Consider the following 19,575-nt stretch of genomic DNA (forward strand, 5'->3'; position numbering starts at 1 on the left):
CAACATACACCACAAGCATTAATACCACCGACTACTCAAGGGAGAAGAATACATCTACCTACCTTACAGAGACTCCCTTGAGAGCGCAAATCCTTTGATTGAACGTACTCAATTTCAATTTCAACTTCAAGCCGTCTCAAACAATCCTATTTTGCCTGCCTACAGAGGCCGCAACAACCGAATTCTTGCACGATGCTTCGCTCTTCGCGCCAACTCATGCGGTTGGCTCCGCGCAAAGCCGCAGCTCCCTCAGCAATCCCCTCAACATCATACTCGACGAGGGCTTCACCAAATTCCCTCCAAACCTCCAAGCGACCTGCTTCCGCCCTCCAGTCGCGCCTGACTCCTTTGTCCCTCCAAGCGTGGTACACAAATTCGCCCTACGACAAGGTCGACAAGAAGGCCGAGCAGGAGATTGCGAAAAAGAAGCTCGAGTCTCGGCCTGAAGAGGTCTCGACTGAGTCGTCTAGAATCCACCTCTTTGAGCCGGAGCCCGCCAAAACACAGAAGGAAGAGGACCTCACCGAAGGACTCAAGAAGGAGTTGGTAAGTCTGCATTGGCTTGCCTACCCCAGCTAGATGAGAGAAATTGACGTCCTGCTGGTAGAACATTGTCAAGGACACCTTCAATCTGAGCGAAGTGCCAAGGGAGCCCTACCTGCTCGGTCTTGCTGGTACTCTTCCCTACCTTGCAACATCGCTGAGCACTCTGTACCTGAGCTGGGATCTGAACCTCGAATGGCCCTCGACTTCAAACTTTGCAAACCACATCTACATGAACCATGATTCGGCGCAATACTGGCTGAGCCTCCTTGAACCCATTCAGCTCGGATACGGCGCCATCATCATCTCCTTCCTGGGTGCAGTCCATTGGGTGAGCTGAAGTCACTCCGACCGTAGTCAAAAACCACTGAACTGACACAATCACAGGGCATGGAATACGCCGAGAAGACGCCTCATCCCCAACGAACAAAGTTCCGATATGGTATGGGTGTTGTCGCGCCTATAATTGCCTGGCCCTCCCTCCTCATGCCCGTCGAATATGCCCTCACCTCGCAATTTGCCGCCTTCACCTTCCTATACCTCGCCGACATCCGAGCCAAGAACAAGGGCTGGACCCCCCAGTGGTATGGAATCTACCGCTTCATCCTGACTGGCATTGTCGGCGTCTCCATTTTTGCCAGTTTAGTTGGCCGCACCAAGATTGGCAACGCGCAACCCCACATCGGCGAGGGTCTAGCCGAGAGCATGCACCTAGGCAAGACAGACACCTCCAAGAATTGGGCAAAGCTTGAAGAGGAGGAGAGGAAGAAGCAAAAGAAGGAGAAGGAGGAGGCTGAGAAGAAGAAGAAGGAAGAGGAGAAGAAGCAAAAGGAAGTGGAAAAGAAGAACGCCAAGAAGGGTGAGTCCAAGGACAAAACCAAGAAGGACGAAAAGAAGGATGACAAGAAGGGCGGCTCAGAGAAGAAGGAAGACGAGGGTAAGGAAGAGGATGATGAGAAGGAGGAGAAATCCGATTCTAAGGACGAGTCCAAGGATGATGGCAAGGATGAGGGCAAGGACGAGGGCAAGGACGAGGGCAAGGACGAAAGCAAGGACGAAGGCAAGAAGGAGAAGAAGGAGTAATTATTCTCGGACTGAATTCTATAACAATCTGTACCTAGTTACATCGATTGATCCTTCACATGTCCTGTAGTTATATTCGCGCGGGGCAAGAGCATCTTGGCCGTGTTGAACGGGCAAGGCGTTCGGGGCATTGATATGTACTCTATTCCAAGCAAGCTATTGCTTATGTTGACGATGCATCTCTTGAATCGGATCAACTTGATGGGCTGGATCCAGTAACTACAACTATAATCACGTGATTCCCTGTGTGTCAGAGGCTCAACAGCTCCTCATGGGAATGTCATCGTCCAGGCCCATGCGGCCTCATCAGGCCCCGACACTTACCCACGTTGTCAACGGCCGTGCCGAGTCTGCTCCCCGTCCCTTCAAGTTCGGTTCGGGCCACGGATACCCTCAAAGGGCCACGCAACCCTGAGCAAGTTTCGAACCAAAATCGCGGCTCTCAACCTCCCAACCAAAACCAGAGCCTGTAGGCGAGGCCGAGCGAGGTGCACACACCCGAACCTCGCAAGTTCACGTCGTCTCCGTTCGCTGGCCCAAATCGTTTTACCATTTAACGCGCGGCTGAAGTCCCCTCGGATTCGAAACGGCTACAAGACCTCCTGGTGGCAGGAGCGTGCCCGAGCACCGCCGGACATTCCCCCTTTTGAAATCCCCCGACCTGTAAAAGCGAGTAAACGGGATTGGGGTTCGGGAGTGTAGACGGTTGACGGTTGACGGTTGACTTTGATCAGAATCAAGACGCGAAGTAAAAGTCAAACCAAAGATTAGAAAAATTACAAAGCCGAGAAAAAGCCCGAGGCAAATTTCCAATGGAGAAATATTCGCGACGCCATTCCGCGACGCCATTCCGCGACTCCCGAACGGCAGCCGCCGGTCCCGCAACCCCCACTTATCCGCCCGACGGGCCCCTCCCATGTCCGTTGCGATCCCGTCCAATCCGGCCGATTGCTGGGCCGGCCTTGCAAAGTTGGAAAAGAAAAAGTTGCATAAACTTCCCCCGGCCGAACTACCCGATAATCCATAGGAAACCAGATTGAAGCAACAAGAAGAACCCTCTCTGCCTCGCGGCATTTCCTTGGCAACATCTGCCGTCTTGTCATCCTCATCCCGCCGTCCCGCAATGACCTCACTTTTTTTCCAGTCACCGGCCCCGCTGGACCGTTTTGCCGTGATCCGTTTCTCATGCCCCGGGAATCTTGCGGTGCGTCGCGAGTAGATTGAGGCACAGATTTTCCACGGGAAAGCTTTGGCGTTCCTATCAGCTTCGGGCAACGGTAACGGCAACGCAGAGCACAGCACAGCACAGTCACCTTTTCCTTCCGTCGCAAGTTGAGGCGAACGAACCAAAGAAATGCATAATGCGAGGCGGAAGAAGAGGTCCGAGGGGTAGCGTTCCCCCTTTTCCCGCTCCCAGCTCTCCCGTTTTCGCAGCTTTCTCGTCCCTTGAGGTGTATTGCGATCCCGCGACTATTCCCCAAAATCTGTAGGGGCGTGCCTGGTTCGAGAATCTTAAAAAAATTATCAAGGGGGCCGATGAACACGAGCCTAGCAGTGCCTCGTCCCGGCTTCAAATTTGAACCGAACTCTACTTTGATCAGCATCTGCACCGTCAGCAACGCCTCGACATCACGAGGTACTGCCACGAGGTACTGCTGGACACCGCCCCAGGCAGTAAGTCAAATCCAACATGGACAACATGAAGTTCTATGTGCTCCCGCGGAAAGCGTAACATGTCGCTGCACAATGCGATTCAGCAACTTTAAAGGATCATCATCGGTGACGTGGGGGGTTGCAAAAGAGAACGTCACCCACCTCACGCAAATCTTCCGCAAGCAATGGAGCCAGCCACATGGCAAAGAAGCCTCCCCCCCACAGGGCCTTGATCTGAAGTGACAGGCGTAGGGAGTTAGTTACGTGATGCAACGAAACTTTGTCGCAGGGCGCGTCTTAGCTTTTTTGTGTAGGCAATAAGCGATAAACTACACCCCGGTGCCCTGAGAACCGTTAAAACTCTCCCAGGACTCCGGGTTCCTCGCAGTCCGCTGCATTCCGCTGCATTCCGCTGATACGGTTCAGGTACTCTATTCATGAAGCATATTCTATAGACGGCTGTCTAAATGCCTTGCCGTGTCCTTCTCCCGGCGAAACGGTTTTGTGGTAAATATTCTTCTTCGCTGATGTCATTCTCCGCCATCGCCGCCACGCCGCAAAGCTCTTCCAGGGTCCCGTATGAAAGAACTGCCAAAACATTCAACCCCCTGAAAACGTCGCTTCCGAAGCGGACACGATGCTGTCACTGGTTCTTTTTGCCCCCCCCGGGGCGCCGCCCCAAGATACCTTCCACAAGGGCCGAATTGCGGCACAAAGCTTTTGTGCGCGCGAGTGGGCGTGTGTGCGCGCGGGGTTGGTCCCTCCCGAGCAGGAAACCCAAGCAGCCGGCAAGGATAAGAAGAAGAACCCCTCCATCGAGCCTTGACGTCATTGCCACGACGCTAGGGCTCGTGCTGCGTCTTACTTGATGGAGAAGATGGAGAAGTCTTGACACGAATTCCATCATCTATTCCGTGGCGAACCTGTCAGTTAACTGCCTCCCTCTGTGATGCTCACCGTCTTTGTGCGTTGTGATACCATGAATCAGACCCTTCGTCTCCGTTGGTTTAGCTGATCTGCTCATTCCGTTTCCCACGGTTCCGTCTGGTTGATACATGTAGCCTTCAAGCTGGACGGTCCGGTGCGGTACAGTGTCAGCCATGTGGTGTGGTTCAACCGAATCGCATCAGCAAGAGACCGACATGAACACCATCCACACTTCCATTGTCAACTTGCGACGACTCGCGCATTTCAACTCGTCGCAACATCATCCCTTCACATCCGGAGCTTCTCCGCCGGTAGCAGACCGACGAAATACTTCGCCCGGCTCTTGTCAAACAAGGGCATTGTCTTTCTTTTGCACATGTTTCGCCGCCGCGATCGGTCTTTCTGCACCTTATGCCTTACTCGGTCAATGATGTGCGCTCTGCAATAGCTGAACCAGTGAGCGGAGCCGCCAGCACTTTCGTGTTTCCTCGGCCGTATGTAGATCTTTGGTACGACTTGCGGGGGCTTTTCCCCCGAAGCATGTACGATCGCCGTCACCGCAGCCAACACGCGAAAAATACCCCGAAGGCGGTATCCGCAAGTATCAAAGTCCCTTTATGAATTGGCCGCAAAGTAGAATAAGGTAGAGTGTGTCGCCGCCGCGCCGGCGGCGGGTGTTGTGCATAAACCACAATGCAGCAAAAATGTTTTTGGGTGAAGTGAGCATTAAACATCCAAGCCTTCATGAATGTCTGGTCCAACATAACGGAGAGCGAACCAGTCACATGGCGTTATCGGCCAGCGCGGCGCTTGTCATGCGGAATGCCACAACTGGACAAAGGAAGCCTTGGCCGGCACTCGATTTAATCACTACTCACGGCAGCGGTTGTGTCGTCTACTGGATATATGTTTTGCGGCGTTCCAGCAAGGCTCTGGTCCTCGTGACAGCTGCTGCCTCTTCTTTGGAAACCATGATCCCCGCCCCTTCACCGAGGATTGGTTGAACAGATGTGAAGCTGGTAATACCTCCCGATAAGCCGCAATCGAGATCTTCCCTCCCTTGCTTCTCTTGACAGTTTTGACGTGTACCCCCCCGCCCGCGGCGGCCATCTCCATATGGCGGGCCTCACCGACCGCATTCCATGCGTCTGGCGCGGCTTGTGGCGGTAAAGAGGAGCGGATTCATTGCCGTTACTTGAAGCCAGCAAAGCAAAGTTGGCACAATAGGCATGAAGTAAACATGTGTGTAAACGGCATGTGCGAAGATGATAGTTCTTCTCTGGAAATTCTAGGTTTTCTGTGGGCTGCCATGCAATACAGCGGATACGAGGTACAATTGACTAGTCAATCCTCGACACGTCGTGCCTTACTCCAGTGAGCCGGCCCCAAGAAACACCGAGGTATTGTCGTTGCCGGAATTGGTCCGAGGATGGGAAAGCATTCTTCTCTTTGTGACTCCACTGTGACTGTGGTCTCAACAAGCGTTTTCACGTCGTTTGGAGGACGGTTGGTGACATGACTTCTTTGCCATGACCGCGAGGAGTTGAGCTGAGTCGAAGACATACGTAGATCCCGCGAGAACTGATTCAGGCCGTTTCATACGGGGTGGTGCAATGTGAGTGAATGAGTCGGTGCTGCTCGGCGATGCCCAAATCGGTCAGTTGTACGGACACGTATCCTCATTGTCGCGTGGAAGTCGGTGACTTGAGACGATTTCCTGTATGTGCTCGAACCGTACTAAACATTAAAGCGAGACTACTGCACACCTACACTCAGTGTGTTCCTCGGATACGGCAGGATTCTCCGAAGGCCAAGGGACTCTGCAACGGAGGGTATTGATGGGTGGATAGATGGCCGGCCGGACGGTCAGCGGTCCGGAGTGCTTAGTTCTGTAGCATCTGAGGAATGTTGCTCAGGCAGACGCGCACAAGGCGGTGAAATGGCGCCGAAGCACACCGAAGCGCGCCCCCTCCATCGTGGTCCTGGCGGGTTATCGTTCTCCAGGCTCGCTGCGAGTTTCCATCTTGCCGTGGCCTCGGCGCCCCTCCTCTCTCGACGCGGGGTACCGAGCGATCGCCCGGCCGCAAAGGACCCTGATGCACCAAATCCGCTGTAACCCGACTTACGTTCCGTGGAAAGGCTGCTGGGCACCTAGAGTAAGACACACAATGTGTCTGTGGATTGCATCTAGTAAGCATCAGCCACAGGCGATGTTCCATACATGACATGACGGGTCGATACGTGTGCCGCCATTTGGACCAGATCTAGGAGGGAAACACGCGCTTTTGCTGGTAGAAAAGTCGGGGAATTACTGACGGAAGGACTGTGGCACAGGCAAGCAACCCCGTTTGAGCGGCCCAACCAACGGAGAAAGGGCCATGTCGTGCGTCTTCGGTACCTCGATCTGGGCTCCGCACTGGCGGGAGATGCGGCTACGGAATGGGGGGGTGGGAAGCGGGTGACTGGCCGGAAAGTCACGAGGATTTAGTTCGCCGGACTGTTGACAAGACCAGGTGAGCACGCCGTGATATTGTCGCCATGTTCACCCGTGACCGATTTGGGCAGGAGGACATAGGCGAGTCGTGGTGGGATGCCATGTAGACGGTCCGGCGGCTACATGTGAGGGAATAGTTGGTCGAAGGTTACATCCCAACATCTGGCATCTGACAGACCACCGAGCACACCTACTTAGGTGATGAGTCGTAAGAAGGGGGTTTTGGGCACTTTTGGGATCCGACCGAGGCCACAAGAGGCCACCGAGGCCAACGCGCGGGAAACGATGGTAAAAGCCAAGGGCACAAGGATGACTGCGGTGCCACTGTTCAGTTGCGTGCTCTGGTACTTTGTCGTACCACATCCCGCACCCAACGCGAAGACGAGATCCAAAAGTCTAAATCGAATCCCCAACGCAGCCCATTTGTCGGGCTTGCGAGGGGGTTACACGCGAGTGACAGGTACGAGACGTAGCCTGGCTGTGTCTGCCATGAGGAGGGCTCAGCTACAGAAACAACAAAAAGTAAGTCCGACTCATCTTCCGTTGGGGCCAGGCATACAGACGACCCAATGGAGGGGTTCCAAAAGCAAAGCCCCTGGGATGGACTTTGGGCCATATTCCATGGCCAAAGCATGGCGATTGGGTGCGGTGTCGCGGGCTGGCTAGCAGCGCGGGATAATTCGCACCATGGATCTTTTAGTGTTGGGTACGAAACTAGGACAATGAACCTGAAGGTACGGAACAACGCTTTCGAGGGCGCCATCCGTCTCGGGTTCTATGTACCGTAACTTGAGTAGGTCTGGCTTTCTTTATTTGAAATGCATGGGGAGATGCAGATGGCGGGAATGGCGAGATGGCAGGACTCAGGAGACCTTCGTGCGACTGGTGGATATTGCAAGTGTTGGCCGACTGCCCGAATAGGAATCCCTTTTTTTTTTCTTTTTTTTTTTTTTTTTCCCCTGTTATCGCGCGGCTTCCCGCTGGCGTTGGCAACGGCAGATGGGACGAGACCGTGCTCTACTACCTAGCTAGGGGGTTTATCCATACTGCGGCAGCTATTTTGATAATGGCTGTTTTGATGGAAATGAGGGGACATCTGGGGTTGAAAGAGGGGGGGAAATGCTGGCGCGCCGAGGATCCAAAACGGTCCAGGAAGAGCACGGATAGCGGCTTTAGAGATTGGTTCCGCTGTCAGGTTCTCCGGCTTCAATCAATCTGACCAGAGGCAGACAACGAGCATGGGGCGATCCATCGGCTGGCGTGATATTATTCTGGGGATTAAATGAGTTGATCGTGGGCGATAAACCCGATAAAATTGCAAGTCGCACACGGATGCTCGTATGCCCCCAGATGCCCCCAGATGGCGAGATGACAATCGGCGGTTCATTATTTCTTTGATATCCAGATTCAAGGATGACACTGACGGGAGCCCTGTAAAGTAAGCTGTGGACTGTGTAACCGTGGTTCATCATCCGAGGTCCCATTGAATCGAGTAATATCCGGACGGGCCTTCAAGGCAGAACGGGTAGCGTCCGTATTTGATTGCAGGGTTGGTCCTTTGGCACAGCCCGCCAAGACCCAGGAGGAGGAAACGATGTCGGCCACAGACCAAGGGGCACACGGGCAGAGGAGCCAAGCCAAGAGATGGAGGGGAAGATTGTGCCGTCCATCCACCCCGTATCGGTTTCTTTGACGGAGCGTCGTCGACTTGTCTCGAAGCCTACCAAGGTTGTCCGATGCTTCAAAAGTACGAGAGGATGAATACGCAAGCGGAACGAGTCAAGGTGCCCCAGAGTGTTTTTGCCATGTTGGGCTATGCCAATCTCCTAGTAGGCGGACCGATGTCGTCGTGGTGTTGAGTATTTCTTCGACTCAGTCTCGGGCGTCTCATCCGTCGTGACATGACGTGTATGTCGGCCAAGGTCCGCCATAGGATCTAAGAGGCGATACACATGCTTGGCTGGCGCACATCATTTTCCGAGTCAGGTATTCGAGGCTTAACGATGCTGCGGGTGTACTCCGTACAGTAGAGTGCGAAGTACCAGGCATGCCGTGTCTGCGTGTCTGGCAAAGGACAAGAACCAAGGTCTGGAACTTGACATGATCTGCAGCGGCCCTTTGGTCTTGACTCTCAACAGGGGCCTCGGGAGTACTGATGAGGAAAACGATCAACAAAGGCGACGACGGGCGGGAATACTCTTTAGGGGTAGAGGCGTCTGGTGGACAGGATCTGTGAGGTTCTAGCGTGCGTTTGGTTGAGAAGAAAAGATCTTATTCTCGGCGACTCAGACCAGCGGGACTCGGGAGCCAGTGACTGGAGAAATGCAGCAGACTGGTGTGCCATTGGCGGGTTGAAAATTGGCTCCTGTTCGACTGCTCGAGACATTGACCTCTGGGCGAGATGCGAGATGGAGGACGGCGTGGGCAATTGGACGGTTTGCGGGTGTCTGTCAGTGTCAGTGTCAGTGTCAATTTGGAAGGAACCCCCCCCATCTTTTGGATGGAGACATTGGTGGAACCGAGGTGGTCGTGGTGGTGTAGCCTTGCAAATTAGGGGACCGCAAGCGCAGGTACAACGGGTAAAGTACGTATTCGTCGATTCATGCTGTGTATCCGTACCTTACGAATACAGCAAGTATCTCCCACTGAGATGCCTTTCTCACCTTCCTTGCCGCCAGCCCGTCCCGTATCGTCCGTATCTTATCCACCTCAGTCCTGGACGCCGTATCCGTGTTTAAAACCTAAACCGACTTCCATGGCACCTTATCCAGAGTCCGTCACGCTTCGTCGTTATCTCAACGGAAGACGGCCGACCCGAACAGCTCGCGCCTTGTCCGCCCGAGACGCCGCCACCTCTTCCTTTTCCCCATTTAGTCTCTCAAAATCCCCTCGGCGAAAAGATGGGATCGCGTCCAAGGGCCTGGTTATTCTGCCTTTTCTGCCTGCCATGGCCGAGACGACCTGCCTTCCAGGATGCCTGACTCCCGCCTGAGGAGGTAACCTGCAGCCCGCGATGCACCCGTATCCCCTGGCGGCCATGCACCCCAAGGTTTCCCCTCCGTGTAAGAGGTGAAAGGGTCGGCATGTACCTCTGCAGATCAAGGCAGTGTCGTGGTACTTCAGCCACGGACGGACGCCCCTGGGGCTCCCCAAGAGCGGACGTCTTCCGTTCTCGGCCACCCTTGCCCTTGCTCAGTGTGGGCAGCTCGCCTCTGCCCAGTGCTTACAGCGAATTATCCGCGTCATTACAGTACCGTCATTACTCGCCGCGGGCTCCGGGTTTGGGGCGCTGTATCATCGCTGCAATCCTCGGCCATGTCGTTGTCGAGTTGCCCTTGTCAAGTTGTCGCTGTCATTCTGACATTTCGCCTCCCGTCAGCTCTGATACCGCCCGGTCGTGAAGCCGCTAAATACGGATAAAAAGAGTGGCACAAGATTATGACATGCGGCTACACTACAATGGTAGAGTCTCCGTGAGGATACAGCTCCGCCTTTTTGCCATCATCATCCGTGACACTAGCACATCTTCATCTGCTCTTGGTCTTCTGCTTTATTCTTACGTTTCAAACGGAACTTGTGGCTTACGGCAGAAAGAAGAAACAACAAAAAAAACAGGGAGGGATGGGATTTCCTAGACATTTATCGATATCCTGATCTCAGATCTATACGTAGTATCGCGACTTGCTCCGTATTCGCGTTGTCTTTTGAACAATCACCTCTCATGCCGCCTGCCTCACCTGTCCAATGTCTGCGTGCATTTGCGTCTTGCTCCGTCACTCTGTATCCTCACACATGACCAATCTTCTACACGGGTATCCCGTTCAGCTGTCGGGCACATAGACACCGGTCAAGACTTGCAAAAACCCCCCCAATCGCATCGTCGTAGTCCGTGATCCAGACCCTCCAGACCGCCCAGGCCATACAAAAGCAGGCTGCACATACGCGGTTGCAAGTACCCCAAGAGTCCAGACCTTCGTCTACCTTAAGCTTCTAAGGTAGCCAGCCCTTCGTTTTGGACACCGACACGTCGGCAGTCGACTTTACCACAAGCCTTCGGCGGAACAGGCTTGCGCCGGGCTAGAGTTGCAGCCACGTCGCCGACTTACACGGAGCGAATGAATCCTGCAATAGTTGAATCATCACGACCGGAGCCGGCGGTATCTTGAAAGTACACTTCCTCTTCCGGAAACCCCCGCACCACCACCCATCCAGCCCTCCCGACTCTGACTCTGCCTTCACCTCCCGTTCTTCACTCACCCAGACCCTTCACGGCCTGCTGGGCCGAAACAACGCCGCATCAACAGTCTCAATACTCGACATCGGTCTCGCCATTAGCACCAATACCGTTCGTCTCGGCATCAGCAGCGGGGTGTGGCACTGGTGCATCTACTACCCAATCCAATATCAGGCTCACGCACCTCAACTCAGTCAGCCTGCCCCCCCGACTATTGACTGCCCCCTGCCTCCGCCATTCCGACTTGCTGCGCAGAAGGAACCAGCTTTGAGACAAGAGTCACCGAAGACGCGTCCTCAGCTGAGAGGTGTAGCCAGCCGACCACGTATTACATGTACCTACCAGCACAGCTGCTACCTTGCTATTGATGCTGCGGCGGCGGCGGCGGCGGCTGCTGCTGCTGTAAAGTCCCTTTCGGTCTGATCTATTTACTACGTAGGTTTGTTGACCTGGGCTTAAACTGGCCCGACATGCGTCCAGCTCCCCCGGACTTTCACATTAGGCTTCCTCTGCCTTGCTTTTCGGTGAGGTGTGGGTGCGTATCACCATTAATACGGACACGGACGGCATTGGCATAGCCGTCTCACCGTTTCACTCTCCGTTTTCCGTTTTCCCCTGTGCCCTTTCCTGTTCCTTCCATCCACCCCTGCCCGGTTGCCCTACCTTACTCGGGCTCCACCAGGTCACCCACTTCCTTCCCACCCGCACAGACCGGGAAGCCCCCCCCTGCCTCCTCCTTGTCACTTTTGTCACTCCCTCTCCTTCCTCCTTCCTTCCGACACCCACACACAGCAACATCGGTACCTACAGTGCTTCTTCCCGCCACGCGAGGCCAAACCGAAAGTATTACGGGGAAAGGCCGCACCCTCGCACTTGCTGCCTTGCAGCCCACAATCCCATAATCCATAATAACCCAGCCTTCGCCCGCATCCGCCCATCGTGAAGGCCTTCTCCCGAATCTCCTTCTATCTCCTTCCGCGACTTCACACCTTGCCTTACCGCAGTGGCCGTATACCCAAAGCCTCGACGATCTCCCAACAAGCCTCCTCCACCGCCTCACATCAGCCTACACACATACCCATCTGCTCACTGCCGGCCCCCCGATCGGCCTTCTCCTCGATCCAACCCACACCGTCTAGTGCTGTCTCGCTCTGCCCCATCCTCACCGGCATCCGAACAAAGGAAATCGAACAGTTCCTACACTTCCAGTAAATCCTTTTTCTGGACCCTTGGATATCCGAACGCCCGCCCGCCTGGATTCTTTGTCGCTTTCGTCGACATTTTGAGCACACTCTCCCGTCATCCCGAATTCCAGAGTCCAGACTTGCCTGGCGCCCGGCCCAGCTACTACTCAAGGGTCCCTGTCTTGGAGGCTTAAATAACTCCCGCCGCGATCATCCCGGCTTTTGCAAAACACCACCAGCCACGCAACTCATCTACGCGAAATCCAGCATCCCGCGTCATTTACGTACACATAAACAAGCATAAAGAGGCCGTCTTTTCTACCCCGTCTTGCATTCCTACCCGCCTTTGAATCCACATCTAGCCGCCACTACCAAACTCCACACAAAATGTCACCGACACAAGACCAGTATTACTACGTCGTTCCCAACGCCAGCTCCATGGACCCCAACGCCAGAGAATTCGATCTTGCTTCACAAGGTTGGATCCAAGCCACCATCATCGAGGATGACGATCTCATGTTCGGCGGCAAGTCTTTGAGCACCTGGTATGAGGAGGAGAGAAGACGTCTGAGCAACGGCTCTTCAGACGAGGAGGAGCATCGCGGTCGCCAACGGGTAAGCTACGATGCCTTATGATGCCTCTCCACGAGACACCATTAACGTTGTCTAGGTCCGCAAGCACCACTCTTCCCATAAGCACCACCACCACTCGTCGAAGCAGCACTCTGCCGGCTCCGACAAGAAGCACTAAGCGCGCCCATCTCCAGCTTCTATCTCTTTTGGTATAGACCGCCATCACCGCGATACCCTTTGCGAGCGCTTGAATTTCATACCCCTCTCACGTCGACTTCGCACCTCCAGGATGGACATTCGGATCGACTTTCACGCCTCCTTTCCTCACCTCCTCAATACCCCTCCCTTGTGTGGCATTGGGTACACCGGCGTTTGTTTTTATCAGCGTTGCATGTTTCGGCTGGGTCACTAGAACGGCTTCATGTCCAAAGAGAGGACAACAACCAGTATGGGAACCACGGGAGCCAAAGCAGGAATACGCATTTCTCCGGCACCACCTTTCGTTTTAATTGTTTTTGCATTGATCGCAACGGTCTGCGACAGCGTCACGATTCGCATCTAGATGGTTATGGGGCATCATCATCAGACACTCTGCGACTCTTTACGTCGAGAGCTGGCTTGTTATTTTGCATGAGGGGATATATGTCAACTCGGGGGCTTTGGTGCAGCGGAGGCTTCATACACGTACTGTACCCCGTTGCGGGACGGCGTGGCTACAGGTTAGCAAGATGAGACTGTTGCGAGGCAACGAAGGCGAGCAGTGGAGCTTCATTTTGAGCTGAGTAGCGGTGAGGACTGCACCTCGGCTCAGCGCATGGGGCCCACGAGAATGAATACAAATCAGTTAAAGTACCTAGTTGTGCCCGCTTTGTGATTAAGTGTGCGATGCACAAGACCCCTGTGGCATAGTGATGCATCCGAGTCTTTGACAGACATCATGGCCAACACTCCCCCATACTCAACGGTTGAGGCATATACCTAGCAGATTCCAACAGACGGGTTTTCGTCATTGGCATCCTCTGCAGGTCCAGCGCCGGATCAAAGATTCGAGACTAGAGCTGCAGCTGCCGCGCCCGCAGTCAAGTTACGCTTGTCCAGGGCAAACGAGACGAGAGTATGGAGAGCGGCGTTGCATACACGCACATGCATGCGCGCTAGTGTGCCTCTAATTGCCTATTCTCTGCCACGATTTTTCTGTGCGGGATGAAGGCCCTGGCTGGGTCTTGCGCGGGTTAGGTACCGCGCGGGTTACTGCCCGTGGTCTCGGGTACGGCCGGCGGCCGGTGCCGGGGATTTGGGGGGCAGAGTGCCAGAGTACCAGATTGGGGGGGGGGTCAGAGCCTGACTCGGAAGCACCTGGGTGGGTGTGTTTCTGACTCTTGTTGCCCTTTTTTTTTGTACTCGATCTTTTCAAGGTGTCCGGCATCGGCATTGAAAAGTTTTATGAGATGGTGTGAGGGCTAAAATGGGCAATGCCGAATGCCGTATCTCGGTTTCGGTGATCAAGGCACATCATATGGTTGTCGCAAGAGTTCAATCTTTGGGTGAATGACTAAGTTTGTCAAAGCTATTCTGTGCCTGCCTTGGAAACCCGATGTTGTGATCAAGGTGGCCGCGATGGTGTCGCAGTGGCATCAGGCTCACGCCTTTGTATTTCTATACCATGAGCTCATCGGCCACGGCACAAAAAAAAACCTAGTCTCGAATACTGATTGTTTTCTTCGTGGCGTCAACGGACTTCGTCTTCGTACGGAGGCAAGTCGACGAGTGTATAGAAGATCATCTTATCAGAAAGTAATTGCTAGAACGGTCAATTTCGCGCTGCCAATCATTGGTGAACAACCGAGAGGATGGTAGGAGTACCGGCAGCCATCTATAAAGCAGTCGCGGGACATATACGGCGCCAAACAGAATTCAACCCCGCCTGGTCACGCAACGCAACTCCAAAGGTACATGTCCTCGAGCGAGCCTCAAGGCTTCCTCTACCTAAGGTACCTAGGCTTAGATGTAACCTTCATGACCTTAATCATGTCTCGGTGTAAATGGGGCAGGTTCCCACATCGATGTCCTAGTGAAGTGAATTACAGGTCGTCCTCGTCACAAGTCATCCTCCGGGTACGAAGTTCAATTCTTTTCTAATTGCCGTCATAATTATATCAAAACCTGAGACCTTAACATGGAGCATCCCATAATTGCAATGTTCCTCGTCCCCGGCATCTAGAGTTGACACTGCTCTCGAGCATCCTCATAGCGAGTGCATCAGCTCATGCAATAACTGCGGAGGCCTGCCCAAGCTAAAGGCAAATTGTCTGGGGATCATGTCCCGACCTCAACAGCATCGAGCCCGTCCAATGCGCGAACCTGACGGTTCCGCTGGATTACACCTAGCCAGAATCCGGCCAGACGCTGGAAATGCAAGTACTTCGGATTCCAGCTGTTCTTCAGCCTTCCAAAGGGGAGTATCTCGTTCAATTTTGGTGGGCCAGGCGTACCAGGACGGGACTTCATGGCAGAGGCGCCGAGCAGCGTTTGGCAAGGGTAAGGAGTATCAGACAATATTCCAGTCGGCTCTGGAGACGATGCTTACTTTGCTGGCCTTGTATCACTGCCGACCCATGAGCCGACACCACGATCTCGTCACATTCGATCCACGGGTAGAGATCCCTGGCCTCGTCCAGGAATCAAAAATCCGCGTTCACAGCTGCAACAAATGAACTTACCTGCAGCATATCGAAATATAGCGGCACGGGCAACACACTCTCATTCTCATGCTTCGAAGACGAAGAAAATAGGGACTTGTTCTTAAGTAACCCTAAAGTTTGACACCCCACTGACGGGCTTTTCTTTTCTTGGGCAAGGTCATCCGACACAACTCTGGCCCGACTCTGGGCCATGGCTGAACTCCACGCCGACAAGTGTTATGAGAACGAAAAGGAGATCGGTAGCCTCGTTGGGACTGCTTTCGTGGCGAGGCATGTGATACAGATTGTGGATGACCTTGGTGACAATGATTTATTGAGATACTGGGTTACGTAGATATTTTTGGCTGTAGGTTTCGAGGAATCACGGATATGACTGCTTGGAATAGGTGGTTCGTATGTTTCTCTACTTGGACAAACGGCTGCCGCCATGTTCCCCGAGATGATCAACCGCTTGGTCCTTGACGGCAACATAAACCCCAACGAATGTTACCGTGGCCAGTAAGTCTCCCTCCACGCTATTCATATTCATTCATCCTCCGCGCAAAGACAGCTGACATGACCCTTTTACCAGTGACTACGGGCAGTTTGCCGACGCGGACAAAGCGTTGAGTGCCAGGTTCAAGTCCTGTGTCACCAACACAGCCACGAGTTGCGCCCTGGCTCGAAGTAACAAGAACACAAGAGCTACTCAGTCGGAAAAGATGGTGTATACTCTATTCGACGACCTTAATGACCACCCCATACCCTTCAATGACACCCTCATCGACTACTCCATGGTCAAGACCCGTATCTTGGAGTCCCTTTATAGCTCCCATTTGTGGCACTGGATCTATGAAGGCTTGGACACCCTGGCCAGGGAATCTCATCCGCTTTACGGAAAGCTGGGACATCTTGAAGAAACTTGGGTCCGGATCTGACCTCGAAGTTGAAGCGATGACTGCCATTTGGTGCGGTGATAAGAGTCCCAGGGTTGGATCGCTGGACGACTACCTACCCATCACGGAGCGCCAGTTCAACGAGAGCAGGTTCCTCTGGGATGTGGGTATGTCAATGGGGATGCTCTGCGCACAGCGCACAGCAGAGAATCCCCGCCAAGGAGCAGTATTCCGGCGGCTTCAATGTGAAGACGAGACACCCTATGCTGTTCCTCGGGAACACGGCTGATCTGGTCACGCCGCTCGCCGCCGCCCGGAATGTGAGTTCTGGCTTCGAGGGTAGTGTAGTAACTATGGTGTAAGTCACACATGCAGAGATCACCGTTGATCTTGCGGGCTGACGGGGGTTAAGCATGGAGATGTTGGCTTGTCCAGGTTTGGGGGGATGTGATGACGGCCTACTTTGCCAACGGGACTTCGCCTCGGGCGGGAACAGTTCGCGAATTGGACCAGCCCATCTTTCATTAACGTTTGATGCAGGGAATCGAGTAGTGATGAAGCCACACCGCCTCAATCCTATGGAAGTCAAGGCCACGGCCAGGCTCTCAAACATCCAGGCGGTGGTCTCATTTGGCGTTTGAGCTAGCTTTGAAAGCCGCTACTCCTATCATTAACCCATAGCTCTCGTATAATTGCTTCATCGCGAAGATTCCACAAATTCAAGCCGCCCTGCTCCCAGTATTAAAAGCTTTTGCATCTCCTACGAAGGGGCACGTAAAGGAACGAGGACAACGAAACTGAGCAAGGAGAAGGATGACTGAAGACCAGTTTTTTTTTATTCGGAACTAAGTTACTGATAGCAATCCACTATTGATGACTGATGTCTCATGCTGGGCTACACGCGAGCTCGCTGGACGTCCACCATGGGCGCCTCCACACGATGATCACGCCCATTGTTCTCGACCCTACTTCGTGTTCCACATACTCCCGTGTAACTCGAAGTGAATGCCGAGAATACCCAACGTTCAATCACTGAGGCTGTTGTCACCGGAGGAGTCGCCGCAAACTCTGCAGTAGCCCCTCCGGGCCCTAGACCCTCGCTCGTCTATGGGCCCTGTGCATGCGTCGCCTGCGCGCTTGGCTTCGCATTGAGTTGTGCGGAACTTTTGCCACTTGTAACACCTGTTGCACTGTTTGCAATATAACAAGCGCCATTGAGTGGTGCACATCTTGGCGAGTGTTGTCGACGACGTTCTGGTGATGGGAATCTGGTGATGGGAATGGTGGTGAGGCGATGAATATGGTTGTTTTGAAATTCGTTGATGCTGGTAGCGTTGATTGTTTGTCTTGCAATTTGTTTATGTGTCTGTTTGTCGGTGCATGTTGGTATGGGTAGAGAGGTTCAGTGATTTTCCTTCAAATAGACTGGAATCTGCTCTTTTATGTGGTGCCGCGGGAGATGCTGTGAATCATGCAGTCTTTTTTTCGAGATATCGTGGCTTATGGTGCATGGAAAGGTCAATCAGTCAAATTCCTTCCAAAACATTTTAAGAATGATGTGATGAAGAAGTGCTGCTTCTTGTTGATGTCTGATTCAGAGCTCGAAGCGACAGGTGCTATCCTCAATGGTTTTGCCTTTCCTGCTGAAGACTCGGGGGCTTCTTGCTGCGTTGATGATATGAATACCTCAGTGAGAGTTGGTTCCAAAAGCCGCCGTTCGTCCTTCCTCTTCCAGATTATATACTTTTCGTAGAAGAAGGAGAGGCACTGCATGTGTCCCGTATTCCCATCCATCTCAGTCCACGCGGAGTCCACGCGGTGATGATCCAGCGGATATCGAGGTCCCGCGTGTGATACCTTTGGCGGTATTTCTACATGGTCGGTTGGGACAGCTGATAGTAAGCATTGACCAACACGAAGGTCCTCATATTTGATCAGTGATGGGCCAAGTGGTCTCTGGTGCTTTCATAGTGACAAATTGAAGCATGTGATATCCCACATGATCCAACCAAGTCACTCTTCTGCACCACTCTCAACACATGGGATACATTATGGAACAATATCTGCGTAGATATTGAGCCAACTTCGTTGTTTGAGACAAAGTGGCTGTCTTGAAAGCAGATGATCAAAGGTTGTGTTGATGATTTCGGTTTGAAGCTACTTTAAATGAGCTGTGACTCTCAAACAGGCGTGGTCCTCTGGTAAAGCAAATAGCAGCACTCCGTGTTACCCTCCTCAGCCCAGTAACGCAGGAGCGCGGCTAATTTCAAGCTGGGGAGGGCTCATGCGACCAAGGTTGAAACCAAATCGCATTGGATCATCGATGTTCTGTTCGTTATGGGCTCACTTGATCTCGTATAAGATGGAACAAGTCTCTTTGCGTCTCAATCGATGTATGTAACCGCTCATACGTTGGTCATGTGCATTTTGTGTATCTTGAACTAATTTCTTGTGGGATAAAGTAAGGTGAATGACTGTTCACTACTGCTCATCAACAGCAGTCTCATCAATCCAGGTATGTTATACAGTACCGTCGATGGGGGTATATGGCACCAACCGCTCGAATCTTCCTAGGACAATGACCAAAGGTCTTGTCGACTGTATTTCTATTCTCTAAGAACCAAATAAAAGCGCCTAGTAAAGTTGCTCTCAGCGCAGATCAACCACATGAGCGGTGTGTCGGTTTTCAGGAGACACTATCTCGACAATGGCTAATGGCGGTTGAGTCCGCGTTCCGTCACGACGTGGGGAAGATTAATTGGAAGGGAGTGAACCTCAACTTGCTGTGCTTGGCTAATTATGTTTCTAATGATCCTTGTTGGACGGCCGGTAGAGAGAAGCCGAGAGGTAAGGACCTTGGACGCCATCCAGAGGGTGGTCTTCATACATAGGTTCGGAAAGTGCAAGGCGGCATAGATATCCCTTCAATTCGAGGGACAGGATGGAAATGATTAGTAGCCTTTTCAACCATTGAACCACCCTTATATAATTTGCACTCCACGTTTTGCTTCTCATCGCGGTCAAAGATTCGGAACCACTTGCTTTAAGCAGTGAGAGTGAACCTCGAGATATGCATGGAACCTGGCCATGTCACTCACAATCAACAGTGTACAATCTCACATGTTCATCATCTCATTGGCCATTGCTTCTATCATATCCTTGACAGTTATCGATGATGTATGTTTCAACTACTACCCTTGAGGTCCGCCAAGGGGAGGCCGGGAACACCACGACTGACTCCGGTGAATGCACAAGAAAAAGTGCTAGTCCCTGCATCATCTGCGACAGCGACCATTTACTTGGTAAC

At 53.0% G+C, this 19,575-nt stretch overlaps 5 protein-coding genes across 5 annotated transcripts; 4 read left to right on the plus strand and 1 right to left on the minus strand.

Annotated features, from left to right (window-relative positions):
- Positions 1 to 192: 192 nt before the first annotated feature.
- On the plus strand, positions 193 to 1,626 carry CORC01_09722 (uncharacterized protein; the record flags this gene model as incomplete). Its single annotated transcript, XM_022621351.1, has 3 exons — positions 193 to 546; positions 608 to 874; positions 931 to 1,626. 3 exons carry the CDS (start codon positions 193 to 195, stop codon positions 1,624 to 1,626), a joined length of 1,317 nt encoding a protein of 438 aa, XP_022472090.1.
- Positions 1,627 to 6,145: 4,519 nt separating this feature from the next.
- CORC01_09723 (uncharacterized protein) lies at positions 6,146 to 6,322 on the plus strand (the record flags this gene model as incomplete). Its single annotated transcript, XM_022621352.1, has 1 exon — positions 6,146 to 6,322. The coding sequence occupies one exon, from the start codon at positions 6,146 to 6,148 to the stop codon at positions 6,320 to 6,322; it is 177 nt and encodes a 58-aa protein (XP_022472091.1).
- A 2,265-nt stretch (positions 6,323 to 8,587) lies between these two features.
- CORC01_09724 (uncharacterized protein) lies at positions 8,588 to 8,917 on the minus strand (the record flags this gene model as incomplete). Its single annotated transcript, XM_022621353.1, has 1 exon — positions 8,588 to 8,917. A coding segment is annotated over one exon (330 nt), but the record flags the coding sequence as incomplete, so codon positions are not given.
- Positions 8,918 to 12,505: 3,588 nt separating this feature from the next.
- Positions 12,506 to 12,869, plus strand: CORC01_09725 (uncharacterized protein; the record flags this gene model as incomplete). The annotated part of the gene is made up of 2 exons (XM_022621354.1): positions 12,506 to 12,733; positions 12,789 to 12,869. The coding sequence occupies 2 exons, from the start codon at positions 12,506 to 12,508 to the stop codon at positions 12,867 to 12,869; spliced, it is 309 nt and encodes a 102-aa protein (XP_022472093.1).
- Positions 12,870 to 15,820: 2,951 nt separating this feature from the next.
- On the plus strand, positions 15,821 to 16,796 carry CORC01_09726 (TAP domain-containing protein; the record flags this gene model as incomplete). Its single annotated transcript, XM_022621355.1, has 5 exons — positions 15,821 to 15,891; positions 15,965 to 16,179; positions 16,250 to 16,431; positions 16,475 to 16,588; positions 16,704 to 16,796. The coding sequence occupies 5 exons, from the start codon at positions 15,821 to 15,823 to the stop codon at positions 16,794 to 16,796; spliced, it is 675 nt and encodes a 224-aa protein (XP_022472094.1).
- Positions 16,797 to 19,575: the final 2,779 nt, after the last annotated feature.

This window comes from Colletotrichum orchidophilum (assembly GCF_001831195.1).
Source record: "Colletotrichum orchidophilum strain IMI 309357 chromosome Unknown Scaffold_90.1, whole genome shotgun sequence".
Classification (NCBI taxonomy): Eukaryota; Fungi; Ascomycota; class Sordariomycetes; order Glomerellales; family Glomerellaceae; genus Colletotrichum; species Colletotrichum orchidophilum.